The following is a 27,111-nucleotide window of genomic DNA, read 5'->3' on the forward strand; positions in this document are numbered from 1 at the left end:
GGTGTGGGTCGAGTGGGTCGAGTTTGAGGTTTGAGGTTTAGGGTTTGGGTCGAGTTTGAGTTAATTTTAATTCGAGTAAATAATTTGAGTCGATGTTTAGTTTAATTGTTAAACATGTTAACACATAAATAATTTATATTCATTTTAAACATTTTAATATGAGATAATTAAAAGATACAAATTGATACTCAAAAGACACTAATTGAGTTAAACATAAAAATTGATATGTTGTAATATATAATTGATATCTTATGATGATAACGTGAAATATAATTAGAATGTATCTCAAATATATAAATAATTTATAATAATGTAAAAATTTTAATATGATATATATTATAATTTAAATAAGTTGTTAAAAGATATTCATAAAAATGATAATGTTATAACATCATCAGAAATGTCACCAAATGTTAAGTTGTTTAGTCGAGCCTAAATTAAGAATCTATCATTTAGTCGAGGCTAATGTTAAGAATGTAATGCAAAGCCACTCACTCGACCAATCAGATATAATGTTTAGTCAACCAATGTTAACTCGAACCATATTTAATATGAGTTGAATTTTTAATGTATCAATGAGTCGAGCCTCAATGTTTAGTCGTGCGAGCGTGGGTCGATGAGTCTCATTTTTAGTCATGTAAACGTGCGTTGAGCATGAGTCGTAAAGTTAACTTAGAATCAAAGAATTGACCGCTTCCAATTTCGTGGAAAACAAAATCTGAAAAAAAATATTATTAATTATAAAAAATTAAAATTATTTTGTGTTTTAATAAAAAAATTTGACCGAGGCTCAACCCAGTGTTAAGTTTCTACCCAAAATTCCCTTTTATAAAACAAACACTTTCCACGCTCCCAATTTCCTCATTTTCCCTCGTCGTATTCTACTACCGCTCACAATATCATATTGATGGGTTTGAAAATTGTTTCTATTCGGTGGTACTCGTTCTTGATTTTTTCTATGTTAATTTCAAGGGAAACTGGTGGTTTATCAATAGAAGCGATTTGCCTTTCTTAAATTCTTTTGTGTTTGGAATCATCTCGATAAAAATGGTACATATACAATCATGGAGCCTCTAGCTTCAGGGATTTTCCATGAAGTTAAATTAAAGAGTCGCAATTTGCAAGCGGTAACATCAGTATGAGTTTACTGTGGTGGAGCTCTAAGACAACCGCAAAATTTTGTCTTGACGGCAAAAAATTACCGAAAACCAGAGCTTTCTCCCGTCTGGGCTTCCACAAAGGTTTCCGAAAAAAATTGTGGGATGATGACAAATGCATGGCACCAGACAACACGCGAAAGCTGCCTGGTATTTGTCTCTCTTTCTTTTTTATGTTTATGCCTATCTTCATCTGTAATCTTACCCATTGCTCTTCATGCGAGCTTGTTCTTGCTACAGTACAGCTACGTCAATAATTGTGATTGTTTGGTGATTTTTGGAAACAGGTGAAGAAATGGTTAGTAGTATATATAGAATTCTCACAATTGGTCGTTGGGAGTCGTTGAATTTCATGAAATATAAAATGAGGCCGTTGAGGCCTGTTCATGGAAGGTTGGCTTTGAGATTCTTGGAGTGGGTTGTGAGGCGTCAAGATTTGGAGTTCTCTCAAATAACTTACTTGTACTGCATGACGGTCCACATTCTTGTTAGAGCGAGAATGTACGATTGTGCAAGATCCATATTAATGAATTTATTGGGAAGGTGTTCTATATCAAGCTCAGTTTTTTCCGCTCTATTGGACACTTATTGTATGTGTGATTCTAACCCTGGAGTATTTGACCTCTTAATAAGGGTTTATGTAAGGAAGGGAGCAACTAAAGATGCTCTAAATATTTTTCGTTTGATGGGTTTTAGGGGATTTCTGGCATCTGTATTTACCTGTAATATGATCCTTGCAGCTATGGCAAAAATGCGGCTGGCTGCGCCCGTGTGGTTGTTTTTTGGGGAAATGCTTGCGAAAGGCATATGTCCAAATACTGGAACTTTCAATATATTGCTAAATGCCCTTTGTTTGGAAGGGAAACTGAAGAAGGCTGGCTATTTACTTAAGAAGATGGAGCAGAGTGGTTATGCTCCCAGTGTGGTTAGTTACAATACAGTGCTCAGCTGGTATTGTAAGAATGGTAGGTATAAAGAAGCTATTGAGTTGTTGAATCGCATGAATTGCAAGGGTATGAAATCAGATTTGTGTACTTATAATATTCTTATAGACAATTTATGTAAAAATAATAGGAGCGCCAAAGGGTATATACTGTCGAAAAAGATGCAGAAGAGGATGATAATTCCAAATGAAGTAACATATAATATTCTTATAAATGGGTTCGTCAAAGAGGATAAAATTGCAGTTGCCAGAAAGATCTTTAACCAAATGCGTAAGGTTAACATTTTACCAAATTGCATCACTTACAATGCTTTGATCCATGGACATTGTCGTTCAGGCAATTTTGTTGTAGCGTTGGAACTTTTGGAAGAAATGCGTGAAATGGGATTGAAACCTAGTGAGGTTACTTACGGAGCGATTATAAATGGATTCTGCAAGCATGCTAAGTTTAATTTGGCAAAAGATCTTTTTGATTGGATAAAGCTGGAAGGAATGGATGTTAATTGTATGATGTACACCATGCTAATAGATGGAGCATGCAGAAATGGGGCGCTGACAGAAACTGTACATTTACTTGGTAAAATGTTCAATGATGGGTTAAATCCTGACATTGTTACATATTCAGCACTTGTAAATGGATTTTGTAGGGCAGGAAAAATAAATATCGTGAAGGAAATAATCTGTAAACTGTGCAAATCAGGAAACAGACCCAACGACATTGTATATTCTACTTTAATTTACAACTTTTGCAAACACGGTGAGATAATTGAAGCAATCAAAGTGTACACAGCCATGCATCAGAGTGGTCATTGTGCTGATCTTTTCATCTGTAACTTACTGATATCCTCTCTTTGCAGAAGGGGATATGTACGACAGGCTGAGGTTTTTAGGCATCACATCCATAAAATTGGTCTAATTCCCTGTTCCATCACTTATGATGTAATTATTGGTGGCTATGCAAACATAGGAGAAGGATTAAAAGCATTTGAATTGTTCGATGAAATGGCTTGTTTAGGTCATCAGCCTAGCTTCTACACGTATGGAAATCTATTGAAAGGATTGTGTAGAGGAGGAAATGTTAAAGAGGCAGTACAATTCTTCTGTAAACTTCGAAACATTCCTTATGCTGTGGACATTGTTGTCTACAACACATTGCTGGCTGAGATATGTAGTATCGGTAAATTCAAATTAGCTCTAACCCTTTTATCTGAGATGATTGAAAATAATGTGCTTCCTGACAGTTACACGTATGGCTGTCTTATTTCTGGTTTATGTAGAGCTGGAAGAGTTGTTACTGCAATTCTTCTGTTGGAAAGGGGACTAAAAGGAGTAAATGTCTCTCCAAACCAGTTTATTTATTCATGTATCATCAATGGTCTTGTTAAAATTGGACATCCACAAGTGGGTATTGGACTCTTTAAAGATATGGTGGCACGGGGTCTCAGTCCTGATATAATTACGTTCAATGCAGTTTTAGATGCGCACTCGAAAGTGGGACTGGTGGTTAAGTCAGACAATGTCTTATCAATGATTGATGGTAGAGGTTTGTGCCCTAATTTGGCAACATTCAATATCCTCCTACATGGGCAATCAAAGGGCCATAATATATCTGAGTGCTTTGCATTATACAAAAGCATATTAAGACATGGTTTTCTTCCTGATAAGTTCACATGCCACTCTTTAATTCTCCTGCTATGTGAATCTGGTATGCTGGATGTTGGGGCCAAATTTTTGAAAATGATGATCACTCAGGGGATTCCAGCAGATCAATTAACGTTAAACTTGTTGATTACTGCGTATAGTGAGAGAGTTGAAGTAGCGAAGGCCTTTGACTTGTTAAATGTCATGAACTCTGTTGGGGTTTCACCAAATGCAGATATTTTCTCCTCTATTTTGAGTGGGCTTAAGAAAGTATCTCGTTTCCAAGAGTGTCGTACACTTCTTTATGAGATGCTGAATAATGGTTTTATTCCTTCTTCTAGACAATGCTGCAGTTTGATCAAAAGTATGTGTAAATCTGGAGATATAAAAGGAGCACTGAAACTGAAAGATGAGCTGGAAGAACTTGGTCTCATTTCTTGCCGTTTGTCACAGAGTGCCATTGTTCGAGGGCTTGTGCTGCGTGGAAAGACAGAGGAGGGAGTTCTTTTTCTTAATTGTATGCTGAAGGGTCTACTCGTTCCTACAGTTTCAACTTTCACCACCTTACTTCATCAGTTATGCAAAGATTGTAAATTTTCCGAGGCACTGAATGTGAAATACTTAATGGAACTTCATGGAGCAAATCCCGACATTGTTGCTTACAATGTTCTCATAACGGGCCTCTGTAAAATACATGATACTTCTCATGCCTTTAAATTGTATGAGGAGATGAGACAAAGAGGCATCTGTCCCAATATCACAACATTTTCTGTTCTCGTCCCTGCCATTTATTCTGAAAATAATACTGCGATGGGTGAAAGCATATTGACAGATTTGGAGGAAAGAGGATTAGTCAGTCAGAAGTCAACTACCCAAGGATGGCAAGGAAAATTGATCGACGTCATGAAAACAATACACCTCATAGAACGAAGACCAAAGAAAGTGCTGTGCCATTAATACTGGCTACAATTGTTACTTCTTATGGCTTATTTGAAAGACAGGGATTTTGTGGATTTCCAAAAACTAGACTGGTTTTACTGCTGAAACTAGGTTTGTTGTGTATTTCCAGCTTGAATCTTGTCTATATGACATATGCAAGTGAATGGAAAACAAACAAACACACACACACACACACACACACACAACATATAATTTTATTTTGGGGTTCCTAGTTAATTTTTTAATCTCAGTCCTTAATGCAGTTATCAGCGAATGCATGAAACAAATGGACATTTGGCTGGGGGCAGAGCCTCATTTTCTAGGTTTGGTCACTGATAAGCTTGTGGCTCTTTAAAATATGTTCAATAGTTTAGTATTTCATGCACTCAATCTTTTCATGTGATTATGTTATTATTCATGCAGTTCAGAGAGGACCTTGATCTACTTTGACTACGGTCTACGAGCGGGAGATCAGGCTTTACATTTGCATATTGGTTTAAGGGGCTTCTTTGGTTGCTATTTGTATGTGAGAAAAATCTAGAAGCTAAAACCTGGTAAGCTACTAAGTTGCACATGATCTTTCACCTTATAAATGTTTTTATGAATTTCATATGATATAATATAATATATTTTAATATTTTGTGTTTGCAAGAGGAAAACAGGTTGGGGAGAGGGCAAAGATGATAGAGAATTCAGGTTATAAGTCATGCCATGGTATACAAGAGAGAGTGAAACGAGAAATTGAGTAGGTATCAAATGTAGATAGTTCGTGAAGGATGGAGTAGCAGGAGTACTTAGGAAGGGAGAAAGGATTATAGCTCTCAAGATAGTAGGAGTAGCAACAGAAAATATTAACATGATTAGCAAATAAACACTTCAAGTAGGATTAGATAAAGACACCAACTATAGGTTTTGAGAAGATCTAGATGAGGTAGTACAAAAAAACGGCCGAGATGATTTTAACAGGAGGAGATCTAAATGGGCATGTAGGAGTAAGAGATGATGAATGTGATAGTGTACATTTTGGTCCCCTGACTTTGATTTGATGTAAAAATCAATAAAAGACGGCCAAAATGGTTTTCATATCAATAATTGGAATGAAATATGTAATTATAATGTTCAGAGAAGTACCCAATCTTTATTTTTATTTTTTGGAAACATGCCTTTTTAGGTCGAAAACCAAAGAGTTTAAAATTCATAAATCAAAGGATTTTTTTTCGTACATTGCCAATAAAAGGAACCAAAATAATTTGAGGTTCAAACAATATAAGCAAAAAATTAATAATCCCTACAAAATATCAAATTTGATGAGTATTTACAAATTGATTATTGACAATTATCCTTAACCTGTTTAGAATTTAGCATAACATAATTCACATATCAATTTGTCCGTGGATAGCATAAGAAACAATTTAATTTATCAAGGCATTATATGTATGGAGAGGTGGACGACCATTTGGCTGAAATTTTGGCTGACCTAATGGCTGAAGAAAATAAATATGGACATAATTGGGATCCCCCAAACCTAGCAGGTCGATGTCACATATTTAAATTTAAAGTTACATATCAATTTGACAAAAGAAAATATAAAATTAGACTCAAATGCTTGGAATAAATACTATAGTGTTGTAGAGATGTTCAAAAGCTGAGTATCTTTCTGGGATGAAGAACTGAAAATGATTGATGTTACATTAGATGAGTACAAACCGTGGAATGAATATATTGAGATAAGTATATAAAATATCTATATATCTATAAAAGTGTGGATAGATGTCATTGTTTTCCAATTATGCATTGTCGAAATTAGACTTTTATACTCACTTTTATGTTATATCATGAGACTCAATATGAGTATTTTCGGAAAGTTTATTATTTGTTATGGATAGACGAGGGAAAAACAAATTATTTAATTGGCCTACCAATTTCTAACGACATTGGGGTAAAATAAATTTATAACTTAAAGATTTAATATAAAATTAAATTATACCCATTATATTATGAGGAAAAAATTTCAAATTTCAAGTTCAAATATAATAGCTGTATAAAAAAGTATTGGGGCATCTTTGAATTTTTTAGTCACATACATATGCTGAATTTTTAATTTAATTGAATTTATATTGCTCTAATGGACAATTGAATTTAGTCACATAATATAATAAAAACTAAGATTGAAGATGATGACTAATTGCTACTTTTATAAAACGAAAAAACACTAAACGGAGTCTACGTCCAAGTCTCGAAGCCAATAAAACAAAAAGAAATTAACTTGTAATGTCAAAAGAGGTACACAAATCCTTATTGAAAAGGATAAAAAGATTTCTTTCACAAAGAGAAAGAGATAAATCAAAACTAGAAATGATACACAAAATATCAAAACGATCACGCCATTCGAGCTCAAGAAATTTAATATCTAACAACAGGAAAAAAAACAAAAAGGTGTTCTAGCTCAGGTCTTTGGGATGATTGCTACTTCCTTTTAATAGTTTGTAACAAGTAAAAAAGAAGCAAGAAGAAAACTTACCAACATTGATATACATGAGTTTAATTCAAGCGTAGTTGGATTTAAAGGCACTCAAGTGTTCAAGGTTATTAAAAAACCAATCAATGATGATGTTGAAAAATTGAAGTAATTGGAATTACTTCTAGAAGAGAAGAAGAGAATGAGTATATTTTCTTACCAACTCTTATCATCATGGAATTCGAGTTACAGACTAACAAGCGAAAAATCAAGTGTTACTTTTTTTATATTTCGGCGAACAAATATTACTCTGTAGATTTTGTTATTTCAACATAACATCTTGAATTGGATGCTGCATTCTATAGATAATTCTTTTCTTTTTAGAAATTATTTGTGGTTTGTTGGACGTTTATTTGATATAAATATTAAAGTATTTTATATTATGATTTTGGATTTGCTATCATTAACTACCATGTGTTTATGTAGTTGTGTTGAAATTAACTTCTCATATAATTTGAATCCATATGAATCTTTTGTTTAAAATAAGTTGAAAAATACAAAATGGTAATTATCTAATTATTTTTTTGCACATTTTTCCTCAAAGTGAAATTATTTTTATCTCAATTTTAAGAATTTGAAAATATACTCTGGCCACCAAACCCTGTAATAAAACCTGTAATAGTTTTAATTGAACATGATAATTCCATTAAAATAATACTTGCTTTATTTTTAATGGATATATAACAATAGAGGAGGTTTTTTTTTTTTTAAACATGGATTTGAAATACAAGTTTTATGAAATTCTTTTTTAGGCTGGACATGGATTTTCAAACAGGATTATTTTAAAATACCTTGTATATGGTGAAACACTTGAAGGATTTCAATTTTTAAAAAAACTCAGTTATTGTTATATATACATTTTAAAATAAAATAAAATAAAATAATTTTTATTCTAACAAAGTAATTATATTTGATTAAAGATATAAATAACTGGGTTAACATTTCTATTTATTTAATTTAGACAAATACATTTTCAAATAATTGGAGGTGAGACTAGAACACTTATCAAAGAAACATCCAACAACGCACATTTATTTTTGAAGATAGCAAATCCTATATCACAATTTTGTCTCGTTTTTTGTACTTTCTGATCGAAGCCACGGATCTGGTATGAAACACTATTGCAGAATGAGAAAAAGTCCTTAAGGAGGGAAGTGATTTGCATCCAATGTGTATTGTGAAGGTGACTTGCCCCAAAACAAACCTATAATATCGCTACTGTGAGGAAGATCATCTGCCAGCAACAAAGAGAGATGAAGTGCGCGGTTTTCATAGCTGATGTAATTGAAAGCCGGCAACATTTCCAGATGGGTAAAAAATGGAAGCAAACTCACCGGCGACAAACCAAGAGGATCTCCTACTATAAAAGTGGACTGGATGGAAATATAAGTATATTGATGTATCTACATCTTCATTCCCACCACCTTATTTTGGGTTTGGTTTTTTTTTTTTTCCACTCCTTCACTTGCTTACTTGCGTGTTTGCAGTGCATACTCTGGTTGCTGTCCTCTTTGGTGAAAGGATTGATTTTTGTTGCATGCCTTGATTCCTTGAAGATGGTTAAAAAAGATTCTTTATTGCTTGTCTGAAATGGCATGTCGTGCATGTACTTATAGCTTGCTGCGTGAAAATTTATCTGGCTCAAATTCACGGTGACACAAAGTTCCAAGCTCAACAGTTTTGGGACTACCTGTGAACTGCAATTAATCAATTATTCGAATGAGAGAAGTGGCACACTGAATCATTGGTCATGACCACCAAGGCGGTGTAATAGCGTCACAGCACTATCATTTTCCACAAGTCCAGAATCAGACATGTTAAATTTACAAAACGTTGTGTGTTTTGACTTGCAATACCTGGAATTCATTTTCCGTCATATCGACGAATGTAGGTAGTCATTGTAGGTGTTTTGTGTATGTATGTATATATATCTATATCCTTATAAATATAGCAGTTTTAATTGTGTTTTTACCTTATTGTCTTTTTCTTCTTCCAACTTTTTAAGTATTATTATTTATTTATTGTCCTTTTCCTCTTCCAACTTTTTAAGTATTATTATTTATTTATTAACTTATAAATATAGCACCTCATTGCCCTTTTAGTAATTGTGTTTTTACTTCATTTTCCTTTTCTTCCAAAATATTCCAACACTTTAATATCCCAATATTTTAAGTATTTACGTATTATTATTTATTAATGCACTTTTACTTTTTAAGTATTATTATTTAATTATTATCCAATATTTTATTTTAAGTATTTAAATATTATTATTATTATTTATTAATTTAATATTCGAATATTTTAAGTATTTACGTATTATTATTTATTAATGCAGTTTTACTCTTTTCCTCTTCCAATTTTTTAAGTTAATATTCCAACACTTTAATATCCCAATATTTTAAGTATTTACGTATTATTATTTATTAATGTAGTTTTACTTTTTAAGTATTATTATTTAATTATTATTAATATTCCAACATTTTAATATTCCAATATTTTAAGTATTTAAATATTATTATTTATTAATTGTGTTTTAATAATAATAGTAATTATTAATTAATTATTATGTAATTATCCGAATTTAATAATAGTAATTATTAATTAATTATTATGTAATTATCCGACTTGTTGGCTTCCCTTCACTGTAAGAGCTTTCTGTTTTCCCTACAGTTTCAGTATTACTAATTAATATTATTAATACCCATATTAATTATTAATCAATAAATAATATTTGTGTGATAATGAGTAATTAATATTTTTGTTTAAGTCCTGACTCTTTATTCTCGTTATGTTGGTTGTACGTGTATTTGCCTCCCGTGTTTCCCCAGCACATCATACATAAATTCGTTTTGTTCCTTGGCTGCATGTGGCTTCTTCTTCTTTGCCGTCACTCCACCCCGTTTCACGCTTGTCTTTTGTTGCCAGTCATGGCTCGTGGTCGAAAGCCTAGACCGACTTCTGCTTTCGTCTCCAGGTATTGCTCTCGTTTACTTTGTTTCATTCATTTTTATGGCTTCCCGTTGTTTTCGATTTTTAGAACCAGCAGTTGGTGTGTTACTTTCTCCCATTCTCTTGCTCATCTTCCTTGGTGTTGTACTGGTTTTTATTCTTTAGTTCTTCCTTACTCATTCCCTCGTGTTTTGGCAGTGAAATGTTGGACAGTTCGTCGAGTTGCGAGAACACACTTTCTACTACGACTGGTTAACTTCTGTAATTATAGTTCTTAAAATTCGAAATGGATTCATGGGTTTTACAAATGCTTTCATCTCTGTTATCTGCAAATCACAGGTTGTGCAATTGGTATTTCGTCTATTGGTCAGGGATGCTTAAGCCATTGTATGTTTTGTTTTCGTATTCTTGGTATTGGTTGATTTCCTTGTTTTTTCAGATGAAGGCTGTTTTTCTAGAAACCCTCCTTGTATATTTTATCACTTTTTTGTTTTCCTCAAGTTACCGAGCAGGACATCGATCACTTGCAGAATTTTCCCGTGGTTCCAAAATGTCGCTATTGTGGAGCATGGAGGTTTTCACATTAATCCCCTACATTTTGTTGTGGTTCTGGAAAAATTCAGCTCACTTCCCCTATTATCCCGTCGCGTCTTCGTGATTTATTTACTGATATATCGTGTCCTTCATCTATTTCGTTTCGCCGAAAAATTCGGTTGTATAATAGTTTGTTTTCATTCACATCATTCGTAGTTCGCCTTGATAAAGATCTTGCGTCTCTTAATCGTGGAGTGTATACATTTCGTGTATCGGGACAGGTGTTTCATTCTTTGCCACCTCTTGTGCCCAGCGATGATGGTCCTAAATATTTCCAACTTTATTTTTGGGACAGTGACAATGAGCTGCGTAATAGAATATCTGTTGTTGGTGAAGAAGCCGTCAATGAATCTACCATGGCTTTGTTGATGGATATATTAAAAGTGAATCCCTATGCTCAGCTCCTAAAGAGGATTAAGCAATATCCTTCTGTAAAGAATCTGAGGTTGCATATTTGCAAAGATGTATCTATCGATCATAGGCGTTATAATAGCCCATCCGCCGATCAGGTTGCTGCTATATGGGTGGAGGGTAATGACAATGCTAATATTCCTTATGACCGAGATATTGTTGTTCACGCATATGATGGACATATGCATATGATAAAACCTTACTTTGGCTGCTATGATCCACTACAATATCCGTTGTTTTTCCCCTATGGTGATGTTGGTTGGCAACAACACATTTTGAAATCTGGAATTGATCATAGTCCTGCTTCTTTTGGCAATAACTTGGCATCTACTTCTAGATTTCCTTCTCTTCCTCAGTATGTTGGCGGTGAAAGCCGAGGTGAGTTTATGAGAAATTTAATATAAAGTAGAAAATATTTAAAATTACGTCATTATATGGTGTAGTTGATAATTATTATAAATCAAATTTTCAATTGTGCTTTTTAAACAACTGAAATTGAATAATTACTTGAACAAATTACATCTGCATATTAACGTGTAAATTAATTTACTTATGTCATAATGTGAATAATTACCTCCGCAAATTTTATTCTAATAAAATAGTTCAGCATATCAATTTGTTTCCCAATATTTGTTCTTTGAACAATGGAGTTACCCTTAAATTTTTTAGGTATATAGAATGCAACTAAAATTTCAATTTTTTAAAATATGACCAACATTTAAAATTACATAGAAAAACCAATCCTTTAATATATTTAAAAAAACGAGAAGAAATTAGTTGGCCATTAATTAGACAAACAAGTAGGTGTATTGCGAAACAATTATATTATTAAAATAAAATATAATATGACATATTAATAGAGATATTAGCAAAATAGAAAGATCAGCATGAAGTATTTCTATCATTTTCAAGATTGAAATATATGTGAAGTAATCTAGGATGCAAAATAGGTAGCCCTGTATTTTTATATAATTTCCAAGATTAAAATATATTATCATGACATAAAAGACAATTATAAGTTCCCTATTTTAGCCAACAATTTTTTACAGTATAAATTTAGCCCAAAAGAAATATAAATGAGTTGCCAAACACCGAGGTAAAAAACTGCGCTCGTCCTTGATAAATTAAGTTATTTACATATTTGCTTATACTAATTGAATATGTTGTTCAACGATTGATATCTTCTCTCTTTTTCCAAACATACTTTCATTTTGCAATTTTAATATGTGTTCTTTTGATCGTAGCGATTATTCGTGGCAAAAACGATCGAATGGTGTCATGCAGGGAGTATTATTGCTATCAGATACAAATCAGAGATAATGATTCATCTATTCTGTTATATGGTGGTAGACTGTTGCAACAATATATTGTTGATATGTACATTAAATTGGAGACAACTCGCCTCGACTACTATAGACGAAATCAAACAGAAATCAGATCAGAGATGTATCAAGGGATAGTCGACAGCGTTGTTGGTGGAGAGACCCGCGGTAGCGAGATTGGTCACCGTATTGTTCTCCCTACATCGTTTATTGGAGGCCCAAGAGATATGCGCAAAAGATATCTTGATGCTATTGCCTTGGTCAAAGCGTTTGGGAAACCAGACTTGTTTCTTACGATTACTTGCAATCCCGAATGGAAAGAAATTAAAGAAAATCTATTTGATGGTCAAGTTGCCCATGATCGGCCGGATCTTGTTTCGCGAGTTTTTCGTTCGAAGTTGATTGATCTAAAAGACCAAGTCCTCAAAAAATGTATATTCGGCCGCGTTGCTGCATATGTTTATGTTATTGAATTCCAGAAACGAGGTCTGCCACATTGCCACATGCTTCTTATCTTATCCACTGATTCCAAGATTAGTTCGCCTGAAATGTTTGATTCATATGTTGTTGCTGAGATTCCGGATGAGAATCGTTTCCCAAAGCTCTTTTATTTGGTGACGAGGCATATGATGCATGGCCCGTGTGGCTTGCTGGACAAAAAATGTCCTTGTATGATAAATGGAAAATGCAAAAGCCATTATCCTCGTCCTTTTTCAGATCAATCAATGCAAGGGAGAGATGGGTATCCAATATACCGAAGAAGAAACGATGGAAGAATTATTGAAGTCCGCCGTCGCACATTGAATTCACAGTGGGTTGTTCCATATAATCCATTTTTGTTGTATAGGTATGACTGTCATATAAACGTTGAGATTTGTTCCGGACTCACAGCTGTTAAATACCTTTACAAGTATATATATAAAGGTCATGACAAGATATATGTTAATATTTCATCGCACGATTCTGGAACATACATTGACGAGATCAAGGCGTATCAAGATGGTCGGTGGGTCTCGGCTCCAGAGGTGCTTTGGAGAATTTACGAGTTTGATTTGAATGAAATATCTCCGCCGGTCATAAATTTACCCCTTCACTTACCTAACAAACAATGTGTTACTTTCTGGAACAATCAAGATTTACAGACAGTTTTGGAATCTGACAAAATTGGCAAAACTATGTTGACCGAGTATTTTGAAACATGCTGCCGTGATGTGGAGGCAAGAAAATATTTGTATTCAGAATTTCCGCAGCATTATGTCTGGGATAGAAAAACAAAGGCTTGGAATGAAAGAAGGCAGAGACAAGTTATCGGCCGTGTTAATTCTGCGAATCCAATTGAAGGAGAAAGGTATTATTTGCGTGTATTGTTGCTTAATATTTGTGGGCCAATTTCATATGATGATTTGCTCACAGTTGGTGAGCGAAAGTGTTTTTCCTTCAAGGAAGCAGCACAATGTAGACGATTATTGGAATCTGACAATACTAATTTCGAGTGTTTAAATGAGGCTATAAGCTTTCATATGCCATATGCCTTGCGTCGATTGTTTGCGACAATTTTAGTGTATTGTGAGCCATCTGATGTTAGGAGCTTGTGGGATAAATTTTACAATCATTTATCTGAAGACTTCACAAGACATGGTACCGCTGGTGATGTAGAGGTGTTGAGTGAGACACTTGTATCTGTGAATTCTTTTCTTGAGAGTATGGGCAAGGATATTTGTATGTATGATTTGCCTAGAATCACAACCATACCGGAATGCTCCGCACTGAAATGCTCTAGAGAAATTCTAGACGAATTATCAATTAGTGTTTCATCAGACGATTTGGTTGGGCCCCTGCAACTTAATGCTGGTCAGCATATGGCTTATGATTTGATTATGGAGCATCTAGATAACAATAGGAGTGGTGTATTCTTTATCAGTGGTCCCGGTGGTACTGGGAAAACATTTTTATATCGTGCTCTTCTTTCAACAGTTCGCTCACGGTCCATGATCGCTCTAGCAACAGCAACGTCAGGTGTTTCCGCATCTATTCTACCAGGTGGCCGGACAGCGCATTCGCGGTTTAAAATTCCCATTGAACTACATGAGAACAGCTTTTGTGCTATTTCAAAGCAGAGTTGCTTAGCAGAGTTGTTACGCCAGGCAAAACTTATTATTTGGGACGAGGCTCCTATGTGTAAAAGATTTGCCATCGAGGCGGTTGATCGTACTTTACAAGATCTTGTTGGGAATAACGAAGCTTTTGGTGGAAAAGTAGTTGTTTTAGGAGGTGATTTCATGCAAGTCTTGTCTGTTATTCCAAAAGCAACTGTTCGAGAAACCATCGATGGGAGCTTGATTAAATCGTACTTGTACCAATCGTTGCAGATAATAACATTGACCGAAAACATGCGTGCAAGGAGTGATCCTCAATTCTGCGAGTTTTTGTTGCGCATAGGTAAAGGTGTTGAACCAGTAGACGAAAATGGGAATATTCGTCTTCCAAGCGAGATGCTGATTAATTTTAGTACCGAATCTCCCGAGTTGTCCGAGCAAAGATTGATTGATTACGTTTATTCAGAACTTGCTGTTAGTTATTCCTCGGCTTCATATTTGACAGAGCGAGCCATTCTTGCAACAAAGAATACTCATGTTGACAAGTTAAACGACAAAATAATTTCATTGTTTCCTGGAGTTGCAAAAACTTTTCTAAGTTTTGATGATGCTACTGACGATACGCAAAATTTTTACCCGGTTGAGTTTTTGAATAGCTTAACACCCAACGGCTTACCTCCTCATACTTTGATGTTGAAAAAAAACTGTCCTAACATGCTCCTTCGAAATCTAGATCCATCTAATGGTATGTGTAATGGCACAAGAATGGTCTGTAGAGACTTCAAAGACAATGTGATACAAGCAGAGATAACGATTGGTCATCATGCCGGAAAGATGGTATTAATACCTCGAATACCTTTGTCTCCGGCCGAGAACGAAGGATATCCATTTCAATTTAGACGAAAGCAATTCCCAATCCGGCTGTGTTTTGCCATGACCATTAACAAGTCTCAAGGCCAAACTATTCCAATTGTTGGTGTATATTTGCCCGAACCTGTTTTCTCACATGGTCAGTTATATGTTGCGCTGTCAAGAGGTGTTTCTATGAAATTTACACAAGTATTGGTTAAACCAGATGTTAACAACGGAGATGATGGCACACTAACAAGAAACGTCGTATACAAAGAAGTACTTGCTGGCCTTGTTTGAACTTGAAATCAACTTTATTTGATGTCGTTAAACTGCAGATTCCAGTAAATTCCGATGGTATAATCTTTTTCTCCAAACCTTTTCTTTATAAAAATAAAATAAAATAAAGCACCTTTTGTTTTTGTTTACTCCATTATTTTCTTATGTGGTTGTTTCGCCTCAAACAATTAAGTTTTTCATTATCACCTAATGTTTATTATATTTTATTAATATATTTTACTTCCCAGTTATCTTGTTTGTTCACTATGAATAATTACATTGAATTCGGTGATATATAATCTATTTATATTTTCAAACAAACTAGAAAATAATCATTCAAACTTTGGCTGATGTTTATTCATACGACTTTGAAAAACACTATTTTTACTCAATTCTCCAAAATAATTAAGAATTCAAATATCAAATGGCTATTAAAACACATTTGTTTAATAAATAATTCGCCCAATAAAAAAATATTAACAAATAAATTCATAGGTGAACAATCAAAGATAAAACTTCTGATCGAAATGACGACAAATCTTTCAGTTTTATTCATCAAAAATGATTTTTCGGCGTTGGTTGAATCAAGATATACATGACTTGTGCTTACAAAATTCTACAATTTCTATTATTCAATATTTTCTCCAAAGTTATTATCAAATTTTACAATTAAGTACTCAACTCTTTCCTTTTGGCTGTGCACTAAAATACAAATTACCAAAATAAATCAAGGCTAAAAAAACAGTTTCTAAATAAAAATAATCAAACATTGAACCATAAAATATTTGAGATATGCATTTCAATTTCACCCAAATACGGAAAAAACTTATGAGCTTTGACGAACAAATTTCACATGTTAGATTTTTAATTTGACCTACCATACATAAATATATAAATATATAAACAAAACCAATACATGAATACTACGATGAATCGGTTAATTCATTTTGACGAATAACGATATAACTTGATCCATTCGTTATAAAGTGCATAAATCTGTCATGGGGAAAAAATAGCATTACAAGAATCAAGCGTTTGAATAATCATTATCTCGTAAATCATAACATCATTATTATATTTTTTTTAGATAAAATATTATATTTTATATAAACATATTATCAATTAAATTTAAGTGAACAATATCATATTTATATTCAAAAAAAATTCCATATGTGAATGTAATATTGTTATATTCATACGATATTAGATTAAAAATACCAAATACATAAAATAAAAAACTGGCGAAAAAATATAAATGTATATCCTGGTAAGTCTTTTCCTCTACTCTCAACATACATGTATTTGTAAACCTTCTCAATTATCATTTACACCAATATAAATAATTCAATACAATGGAGTCTTTTTTCCCGTACGTTATATGAATATACATAATTTATACATTGTACATTAAATAGAAAGAGTAAATACGCATAATGCTTTTAATCACACAATCAATTACGGAGAATGTGAAAAGTGGCAACTTTTGGAGTGGTTCAGTTAAGTTATAAATTACACATTCCACACTTCAAGAAACCAAAAGTTTTTCATAGCATGTGCACGTGGTTTCACATATCACCTACATATTATTATTTGCTTATCTAAACTACAACAATAAGATGGAAAAAGTTAAGCACACGTCACTCAAAGAACTCAAGCTAAACAACAGTGCAATTGCTGTTAAGGTTCTTATTCTTCGACAAGGATCCGAAATCACAACCAAACAAGGAAAGGTGATCCGAAAAATGATTCTCGTCGACGAAGAGGTTCATACTTTGATTTGCTACTGTTGCTTTACAATTTCACATTTTCACTTGTGATTTACATTGGTTTTTCCTCATTGTGTTACGTTATATCTCATTCTGAATTATCTCATTATACTCTAACAGTAATCTGCATAATATTTATTTACTTCACTCTACGGTATTTTTGTAGGGGACATTTATTCATGGGCTGATATTCTCGAATGTTATAAAGCAATTTCAAGGAATAATGGAGACAGATAAATCTTATATTATCTATAATGCGTTTGTTAAGGTCATCAACTCGAATTACGAAAATGTTCACTCAAGTTTTGAACTCTTATTCCAACGAGGTACCGTCGTTACAGAGCTACCAGAAAAACTAGCAATACAGCAACTGCACTTGGCTTTCAGGTGATTTACTGAAATAACACCTCAACTAAGCGATAAAGAAAATCAACGTAAGCAATTATACGTATATTATTCTTACTTTTCATAGCTTTAAAATAATTTATCCTTGTGAAAATCACCTTTTGCCTACAGATGTAATAGGTGTGCTGAAAAAGGTCAAGCAACTGATTGTTTTTACAAAACCAGAAGGTATCATGGTATACAAAAGAGACATTGTTTTATTGGATACGACGTAAGCACAATTACATTATTTGTGTATGTAAAAACCTTTTGCGATCAAGCTAAGTATGTTTTCAATGCTAGGCTAACATCCATTAATATTAATCTATGGGACGACCTTGCTTTGAATGAGGCACAAATGATGAAGCATATGGAATCGAAGAACCCAATAATCATTTTTACCAACCTGAGGATGCAAGAATACAACAGTAAAATTCATTATGTTAATTGTTTATTTGTTTGTTATGAACAAACCCAATCAATTTTCCCATCTAATATCAAACAGGAGTATATCAGTTGAAATCAACGCAAAATACATCTGTTTTTTTCAACCCTCCATGCACCCAGACAGATGCTGCAAACTCATGGTAAATTACAACTTCTCTATATCAACTATCATGGATCTGATAACTCGTCAAAAAAAATAAATTTCTTCTCATTTTAACAGTTTCAAATTTGGCGTTTAAATCTCCGCATTAACATTAATATATGTGTCAAAAGATATTAATCATCATTTTTGTCTATCACCAATAATTATGAATTTAATTTCCTCGTATATTCAGACTACTCCATCTCTTTTTCCTAAAAAAATCTATTACTTGTTTTCAAACAAATATTAATCAACAGGTTGGACGCAGAAGAGAGGCGAGAAAAATTATTTACTATTTGGATGAAGAAAATGTTTGTTGACTCTAAGTGTGTAACAATTGACGAAGTGATTAAAAAGGAGGCAACTTTAATAGAGGTTTGAATATTTATTTCTACACGTCTTATTGAATTTAGTCTGCTTATTCCAGTTGTAGAGAACTCATATTTATTAATCGGTGTTAATGATCATCCTTAAATAAAACAAAAAACATTACAATTTCAAATTATCATTAATGATCGAACTTTTTTTCAAATATAGAATGCATATTACTATTTGCAAGGAACTATCAAGGAGATTGAGAATGGTTCTTTACCATACTACGAAGCTTGTGATCATTGTCTCAAAGCGGGTACAAAAATGTCAAGTGGCCTTGCGTGTCTAAATTGCTTAAAATTACAAGTCCAGATAGTTCCCGGGTAATACTATGTATTCAAATTTTTACATCTGCCATATATTTATTTATCTAACATTGATATTGAACACTACAAATTCAATCTTCCAGGTATAGATTATCATTTTTGTTGGATGATGGAACAAATATTGCTAGGATTACAATCTTTGAAGAAGTTGTTGAGGCATTAATTGGATATCCTGTTGAAGACTACATAAAGATTCATAATCAAGTAAAAACAAAATATTACAATTTATTTCATATAGGTAATAATTCTTATCATCACAATAAATCTAAACATTTTTGTTTCTTATTGCCTTCAGCTTGCCCCTGATACCACAATTACAAATCTCGTTGATGTATTGCTGAATGAAAACTACAAAGTCTTGTTTAAATTAAATCACTTCATCGACAAACGTGGTCCTATATGTTCTATAGAAGCTGAAGGTGTTGACAAAATCGATGACACTTTGAACAGAGAAAGGAAGATCAGCAAACGGAAATTGACGAAGAAAAGTAAGCAAGAATCTCGATCTATCATCATAGAAGACAAGAAGGGAACAAATGCATCATCAATAAAACTCGCCAAAACCACCAAAGGAAATAAGAAGCAAATAGAGATCAACGACGATGAACCATTGAGAGATTATACCAAAAGGATAAGATCGCAAGCTACGTCAAATTCAAGGGATTTGCTAAGAAAATTTCAAATCAAACAAGAAAAATAGGAAAAATAACTTTTGGAGCATTACATATGTATGTATGCAAATTATATGGAGGATACCAATCAAGCCATTTGCAAATTATATTGAGCATATCAATCAAGCCATTTGTAAGAGCCTCTTTCAACTTTTGTTGCTTAAAAAAACATAATTGCTCATAATCCAACGTTCCTAATATATTACATGAAATTTCATTATCATTAAGAAAAAAGTTAATATTACTCAAACTCGGAAAATACACATATTTATGTATACTCCTTTCAAATAAATCACCGACAATTACATTTCACGTGCAACGCACGTGCACCATCCTAGTATATATATATATATATATATATATATATATATATATATATATATATATATACACTCCTAAGTGTACTGTGATACACGGGTTGGATGTGCTTCTTCTCGTTTCAATGTACTGAGATAGAGTCACTAGTCCAGACGCATGTTTTGAAATTGACCATGGATATCACTTGCCATTCAAGAATCACCATGTGATTTATTATACTTTCGTGAGCAAAAATCTTAATTATGAACATCCACAAAAATATAATAGCAAGTGTTTTTTTAATTATGAAATATTATGTAAGCGTTCTGGGCTTGGAAAATGAGCTAGAGAATGAATGAACTCTCTTTGGTTCGGGCCATCCACTCGTACGCCACCGCTCACCCGCTCCATCTGCTCCGCGCGCCCTCGGCTTCACCGGCTTCGAACACGGGGCTGAAGAATGTGACGAAGTCGAACTTCGAACCGGCTCTAGCCGAGCTGCGGCGCCACGTGAAGGAAGCAGACTTCATGTCTATCGACTTGGAGATGACGGGGCTCACCAGCGCACCGTGGCGGGAGTCGTTCGAGTTTGACCGAGCCGACATACAGTACCTGAAAGTCAAAGACTCCGCCGAGAAATTCGCCGTCGTTCAGTTTGGGGTGTGTCCCTTTCGCTGGGACCCTTTTGCCCACTCCTTCGTCGCCCATCCGTAAGTTTTTCGGGATTTAATTTGGAAATTTGGTTTTGCTGTAAAGTAAATTGATGTTAATTTATGAAATTATCAAAGTATTGGAGGTTAATTTTCTTCAAGGAAGTATCTTTGAATTTTAGAATATTAGTTTTCACATTTGTCCCGAATAGATTGAGTAATATATGTATACAATCACGGGTATTAGAGGCTGACATTTTGTTTAATTCAATTTGTTTAAATGCATTTGGTTGGTTTGGTTTCTGTCCTTAGCAAATTGATACCGCATGGATCCCAAATGTTCAGTTGGCTTTGATCTAAGATCAAATGCACCAGTTGCCGTCGGATTGTTTTGAAAAGACTAAAGATAGAAAGTGGGCAAAAGTTTCGTTAGAAATTTGTATGAGCTTGTAGTATATGCCTCTTTAGGAGTAGCAGGTAAAGAAATAACAAGAAGGGAGAATCCATTTCAGCGACCATTTACTTCTAGCGATAACCAATTGCTTTTAGCTCCGGCAATTGACTTTTTACACACACACATTGGTGCAATATCTAGTGGTGGGCATTATGTCAACTGATCCTGCATTCCTGCCAATCTACATCTGCATAACATTCAACACTTCTTTGCTCATTCTCTCTAGAGAGTTGTAAACCTTTCCCTGGAGTACCTTTTTTGCACCGTAGAATTTGATTCACTGCTTATAGTTGTCTCAAGGTGGAAGAATGCATAAATTGTCTCGCAATGTTGACATTGTAATCTATAACAGTCAGAGTAGGATCAAGCTTGCTAGTAGATGTTGATATCTCTCCGTATGTGCAGGGGTATCTAGTTGTGTCCTTGAGGGGCTGCAATCTGATTTTACCATTTCTCTCATTTCTCTCAATAATGAAGAGTGTACATTAATTGACGAACGAAATTCCTTTGACGTTTCTAGTTATTCCCTTTAGCAATTATTGAAGGTGGCCCAAATATTTTACTCCCCCTATCTACTATTTACTTTTAAGGCTGTCAATTCCATGAGAAACATCACATATAATAACAATATCATCCACTGTGCAAAACTTTTGAGTCCTCACAATGTTGGTGTTACAAGTGCATATTAATGCTGAGTGACATGCAATAGCATTTGTAGCCATTTTGGGGAAGAGAATATCCCAAGAATACGCCCTTAATTGCTATTGGATGAAATTTTACTTTATCGGGATTGGAATTATAAACAAACACATCACACCAAAGTAGTTTAGGAGGAAGGAGTAAAGGAAGCTTACATGTTGTGATCATCTTAAGGAATGGAGAGGGTTTTTGAATTAAAGAGTTGATAAGATACTTTGAGTTGAAGAATTTTGGTCGGAATTCCATCGATAAGATACATAGCAGTTACAGTTCCTCGCCCGGTTATTATTATTTTTTTTTTGAATATCAATAGTAAATGTGCTACACAAAGTACTTCAACAATGTGACTATCTTTTCTATAAGAAATCCCATTTTCTTGCCACATGGCTATAGAGGTTTCTTGATTCAGCATTGGATTCTACGTTATTTGGTGAATGGTTTTCCTTTCTTTGACTTTTCACGTGAATTTTCCAGCAGCTCTACGTGGTGTGAGAGGCTCACCAGTCACACCATAGCTTATATCTTGGTTCTCATCATCTTTGCAATATAGACTGATATTTATTAATTTTACTGCCGGTCAATAGTTTGGACAATGCGTGGTGATATGTGATGAAATTTCTTTAAATATGTAGATCCTTGTGTATCAATCATCCTTTCATGCATCTCTCTACAACAAGACGTGTTTTCCATCTTGTGCCTCTGACGACTATGATGTTTCCTTTTTCGTATGAATTTTTTGTTTTAGAATTGTAAAATACCGACTGGATGGAATATATTTCACTTGCATCGAGATGGTAGTTAAAACCACATTTTTGCTGCTTTGACAGGTACAATTTTTACATATTTCCTCAGCAGGAAACTCCAGGTGAATGTTCATCTTTTGAGTTCTTGTGCCAGACATCCTCGCTGGATTCTTGGCAAAATACCAGTTTAATTTCAATGCATGTATATATGAAGGTGAGTTGGATTCTCTTCTTATTACTCTTGAACTTGGTGACAAGCTTTTATTCTATATTGACATATGATTTGTTAAATGATTATGTCTACTGATTGAAATTCTTTGATGAAAATAGTGAAGCTTCCATAAGCAGCTCGAATGCTATGTTTTGAAGTTTATTGTAGATGTGCTTCCTAACAATTGTTCCGAATCTCTTCTGTCCTTTATTTCTTTCCCATTCTTACTGAAAGAAGATGATATTGTAATTTTCAATTTAATAAATTAAAAGCAATTTGTAGAAGGCGTGTTGATTTTGAGCTAAAAATTATCATATGCAGATTAAGTTTTTTTGGAAGATATATGTAAAATGAAATTTGAAATAGAAACGAGGATTTAATGGATGCATTAGTTGTTTGCTTTTGATAGATCTTTAACTTGGACAAGGAACAGCCACTTTATTTTACAGCTGCTCTTCCAGAACTTAAAGTCCAACTTCTAATTTTATACAAAAGTGATCATCCTGGAGAATCTTCCTTCGCGTCTTGGTAAATTTCTTTTCTTTTTTAAATAATCTCAGGAATATCTTATTTATCCAGAAGCCAAGATGAGGAAGGATTGAGAAGGTTTGATTCAGTACACCAGAATGACGTTTCTGATTCGCCATCCATCTTGAGAGATGTAACTGATACACAGTTGGTTAGGGTGTCATATACTATTTATTGAGAGAATGAAGATAAACTCGGTGAATGGCGAACTAAATTATTACATAATAAAAATGGAGCATCTGACACTTTGGCGAGTTCGAACAACCTGATTCAGAAATTTCAAACTACTTTCTTCCAGATGCGACCAGCATTTATGGTGAATGGTTTAACTTCTCGGAAGCTGAGGTTGATTAAATTGGTAATGCACACATATTCGCTCGGATATATATTGTGTACATGTTTTCCACGTATTCTCATTTAGGTTTGGTTTGCTATCATTTGTCTGAAGTGTGTCAGTGTTTTTTGTCTTTCAATGGCTGATGTAACCCTTGTTGAAGTTTTAATTTAGTAATAGCTTGTCTAAAACATGCAGCAGGTCACTGAAAAGAATTTCAAAGATCTTGTTTATGTCCAAGTGACTGATGAGACTTCTGGTCCACAACACTTGATAGTCTATACGGATTCTACAACAGATAGGGATAACTTAATGATGAGATTAAGTTTTAAGATAAACAAGAGGTATCTATGTTAGGTTTCTTGCATGTATTTGATCAATGCTGCCATATGGTTCTGTTATTGAGAATGAGAAGGATTGGCTTTATTTACTCTTTCTTTTCAAGCTGTTCTTCGAGTTTATGTATTATTTTATTATTTGACATTTGAGAATCTTAATATTTAAAATTCTTAGTCATTTAAAGAGCTTACAGTTGCTGTGAAATTTATAATTCCAATGCAGTATAAAAAATACTGTCTGTGAAGCTCCGTAAATTTTGCACATAAGATTCTCCCTTACTAGCATTTTGTTGATTGCATTTCTCGGGAATTAATCCTGTTTTACCTTTGTGGTGTAGAGGGAAGTTAAAGCTTGTCACAGAAAAGTTGCAGAAACGAAGATTGAAGCTGCAATTGGGTTTCGACATGTCACTGATCTCCTTTCTGTGGAGAGAAAGTTGATTGTTGGTCACAATTGCTTTCTTGGTACACGACTACGAGTGTTGTATTGAGTTCTATATTATTTTCACTTTAAATCATTTATTTCTCATACTTGGTTTGCTAATGACATGCAGATATTGCACATGTTTACCGCAAATTTGTCAGTCCTCTTCCTTCATCGGCTGACGAATTTTTCTCAGCTGTTCATATGTATTTCCCATACATAGTTGACACTAAAGTGTTTCTGGATGCGGATGATGCTTTGTTTCATATCATGAAGAAAGGCAGCACATCTCTTTCCAAAGCATTTACCTTACTCTGTCCACAAATTGCTTTTAGTGTCCCAGTCAGTGGTGTGGCTGACAAATCACGCATTAGAGTGGAAGTAAGTTGACGATCAGAGGTTTGCTTTCCTTCAGTTTTTAACATTTGAGGCAAATATTGTGTATCTATTTTGATAGTTAGTAACTGTTTATCCTTGCTTGAGAAGAAATTATATTCAACAGTCAACAACTAGGGTTTGAGAGTAATTAGATTCATGCATTTGCCTAAACAAGAGTAGAATGAACAGATCTTTGAAGGCAAGTTAACACTGCCAAGTTTGTGAAATTTCTAGATACATACCCCAAGGGGAAATAATGAGGGAGCATAAGGAAATCTTAGCACGATGACATCAACTAATGACTATGATTTAAAAAAAACCCATTTTGAATATTTGTCCAAATATCTTTGTTTAGAACACGAACAGACTACAGATAAGTGTAATTCACCTTTTAGTATTTTTAATGGTTTTTTGTCATTTGATGGGTCAACGTATATATTGCATTCACAATTGAGTTGTCATATATTCTCATTGGTTCCATGTAATGTGAAATTGTCTTCGGATTGTGTAGTGTTGTGACACCCCAATCTACCGGAATCCCAAAACAGAGGAGTTGGTTCACTAACCGTGACCATTGCTGTCACTAGATTCTTAACACCATTAGAATTCAATCAAAAGCTGAAATGATAATAGAAATCAGAATTCTCAATTCCACTTTTCCAAAAAAAAAATTGTCTCGTTGATTATATTTAAATGGAACAGAAATTAGCACAAAAACGGAATGGGCTCTCTCAGCAGGATGGACAACCGAGGCAAGTTCATTAAATTTGGAAGAAACATTAGAAACATTGATTACATTGATTAAATAGGAAAACATATATAAGAAGTTGTGAACAGGCACTCAATAATAAATCTCTCAATTGAAAACATACATGCTAGAGGAATTACCTGAAGAATTCAAATGAACAGATAAAAGAATCCTGCTCGAGGATTAAATATAACCAGATAATAATGATCAGTGATGTTGGTTTTGGAAACCTTCTGTGACTAATAAGTTGAAGACTAATTGACAGGTTCTCAAATTGGAACTCTGGGGCCAAGCATGAAGCAGGATATGATGCTTTTATGACAAGATGTGTTTTTGCTCAAGCATGCTGTCATCTAGGAATTTATTTTAACAACAAAGCACCCCCTGTAGATTTACCAGGAAATGAAAAGCTCCAAAAGTACCTCAACCACCTCTCTCTCAGCAAATTGGAACTCTGGGGCCAAGCACGAAGCAGGATATGATGCTTTTATGACAGGATGTGTTTTTGCTCAAGCATGCTGTCATCTAGGAATTGATTTTAACAACAAAGCACCCCTTGTAGATTCCAGGAAATGAAAAGCTCCGAAAGTACCTCAACCACCTCTCTCTCAGCTGGGTGAACGGAGATGTTATTAATCTTAAAACAGGAAAGTCAGATGCAGAATCTTTAGGCTCTAATTATCATAAAATGAATAAGAAGATTTTGTTTCCGAATATGGTATTATTGTGGGGCCTGACTTCGAAACTTAGAGCAGGAGATATTAGAGACTGTACACATAAAGTTTTTGGTAAGGACTCTATAACTTCCATTTTCCATTTGGATGACACTGCTGTCTTTGTTCATTGCAACGAAGCGAAACTAGTTTCTGATTTTCTTGAATTGAAGGACAGCTTAGATAGAGAAAATAATCCGCCAACTGTTTTGCATCCTTCGTGGATAATTTTAGAAGGATGGTCTTCTCTATATATACATTGTGTCATTCAATGGAAAATGATATCAAATGAAAGAAAATAATTTTCTTTCAATTTTTCTCATGGTATCAGAGCCATATACCCGCAGGCTGTAATATCATTCAACCAAACCAAAAATGTCTAGCTTAATTAAACTCAGGAGCCACAATTGAGCATCCAAGCATTTCACCAATGCTCTAGCTTAGTATCAGCAAAATTAACCTCCAACAATTATTTGTTATGGCGTTCTCAAATCATCCCTCTTGTTCGCAGCTTAGGAATACTTCATCATCTTCACTCTGATGAAAAACCATCTGCTGAACTTGAAAATGACAAAGGAGATACAGTGGTAAATCCGAACTATTCTCCATGGATTGTCAATGGTGGTCTTCTTCTCTCTTGGCTTCTTGGCACAATGAGAGAAGATACCCTTGGCCTAAATCTTGACGCTGAAACAGTGTATGAGCTATGGTCTTCTCTTGAAGAACGCTTACTGCCGGTAACCATTGAAAAAGAAGGACATCTAAAAAATCTACTGATGACGCTAAAG

The 27,111-nt window shown here is 34.1% G+C and overlaps 2 protein-coding genes and 1 pseudogene across 9 annotated transcripts; all 3 read left to right on the forward strand.

Moving 5' to 3' along the window:
• Positions 1-839: 839 nt before the first annotated feature.
• On the forward strand, positions 840-24,525 carry LOC142549035 (uncharacterized). 8 transcript variants are annotated; one of them, XM_075657766.1, is made up of 6 exons: positions 840-1,307; positions 1,445-4,791; positions 4,944-5,003; positions 5,104-5,234; positions 8,326-8,597; positions 8,686-9,233. In XM_075657766.1, the coding sequence occupies exons 1-2, from the start codon at positions 1,139-1,141 to the stop codon at positions 4,696-4,698; spliced, it is 3,423 nt and encodes a 1,140-aa protein (XP_075513881.1). In that variant the 5' UTR covers positions 840-1,138; the 3' UTR covers positions 4,699-4,791; positions 4,944-5,003; positions 5,104-5,234; positions 8,326-8,597; positions 8,686-9,233. The 8 variants fall into 8 exon arrangements, with proteins under 8 accessions (XP_075513881.1, XP_075513882.1, XP_075513884.1 ...); XM_075657767.1 differs by lacking the exons at positions 8,326-8,597; positions 8,686-9,233 and adding an exon at positions 24,399-24,420; XM_075657769.1 differs by lacking the exons at positions 8,326-8,597; positions 8,686-9,233 and adding an exon at positions 20,426-20,449.
• LOC142549974 (uncharacterized) lies at positions 11,098-15,719 on the forward strand. Its single transcript, XM_075659219.1, has 2 exons — positions 11,098-11,530; positions 12,397-15,719. Exons 1-2 carry the CDS (start codon positions 11,098-11,100, stop codon positions 15,717-15,719), a joined length of 3,756 nt encoding a protein of 1,251 aa, XP_075515334.1.
• LOC142549037 (poly(A)-specific ribonuclease PARN-like) lies at positions 20,435-26,205 on the forward strand (annotated as a pseudogene).
• The last annotated feature ends 906 nt before the right edge of the window (positions 26,206-27,111 follow it).

This window comes from Primulina tabacum, chromosome 6 (genome assembly GCF_025594145.1).
Source record: "Primulina tabacum isolate GXHZ01 chromosome 6, ASM2559414v2, whole genome shotgun sequence".
Taxonomy (NCBI): Eukaryota; Viridiplantae; Streptophyta; class Magnoliopsida; order Lamiales; family Gesneriaceae; genus Primulina; species Primulina tabacum.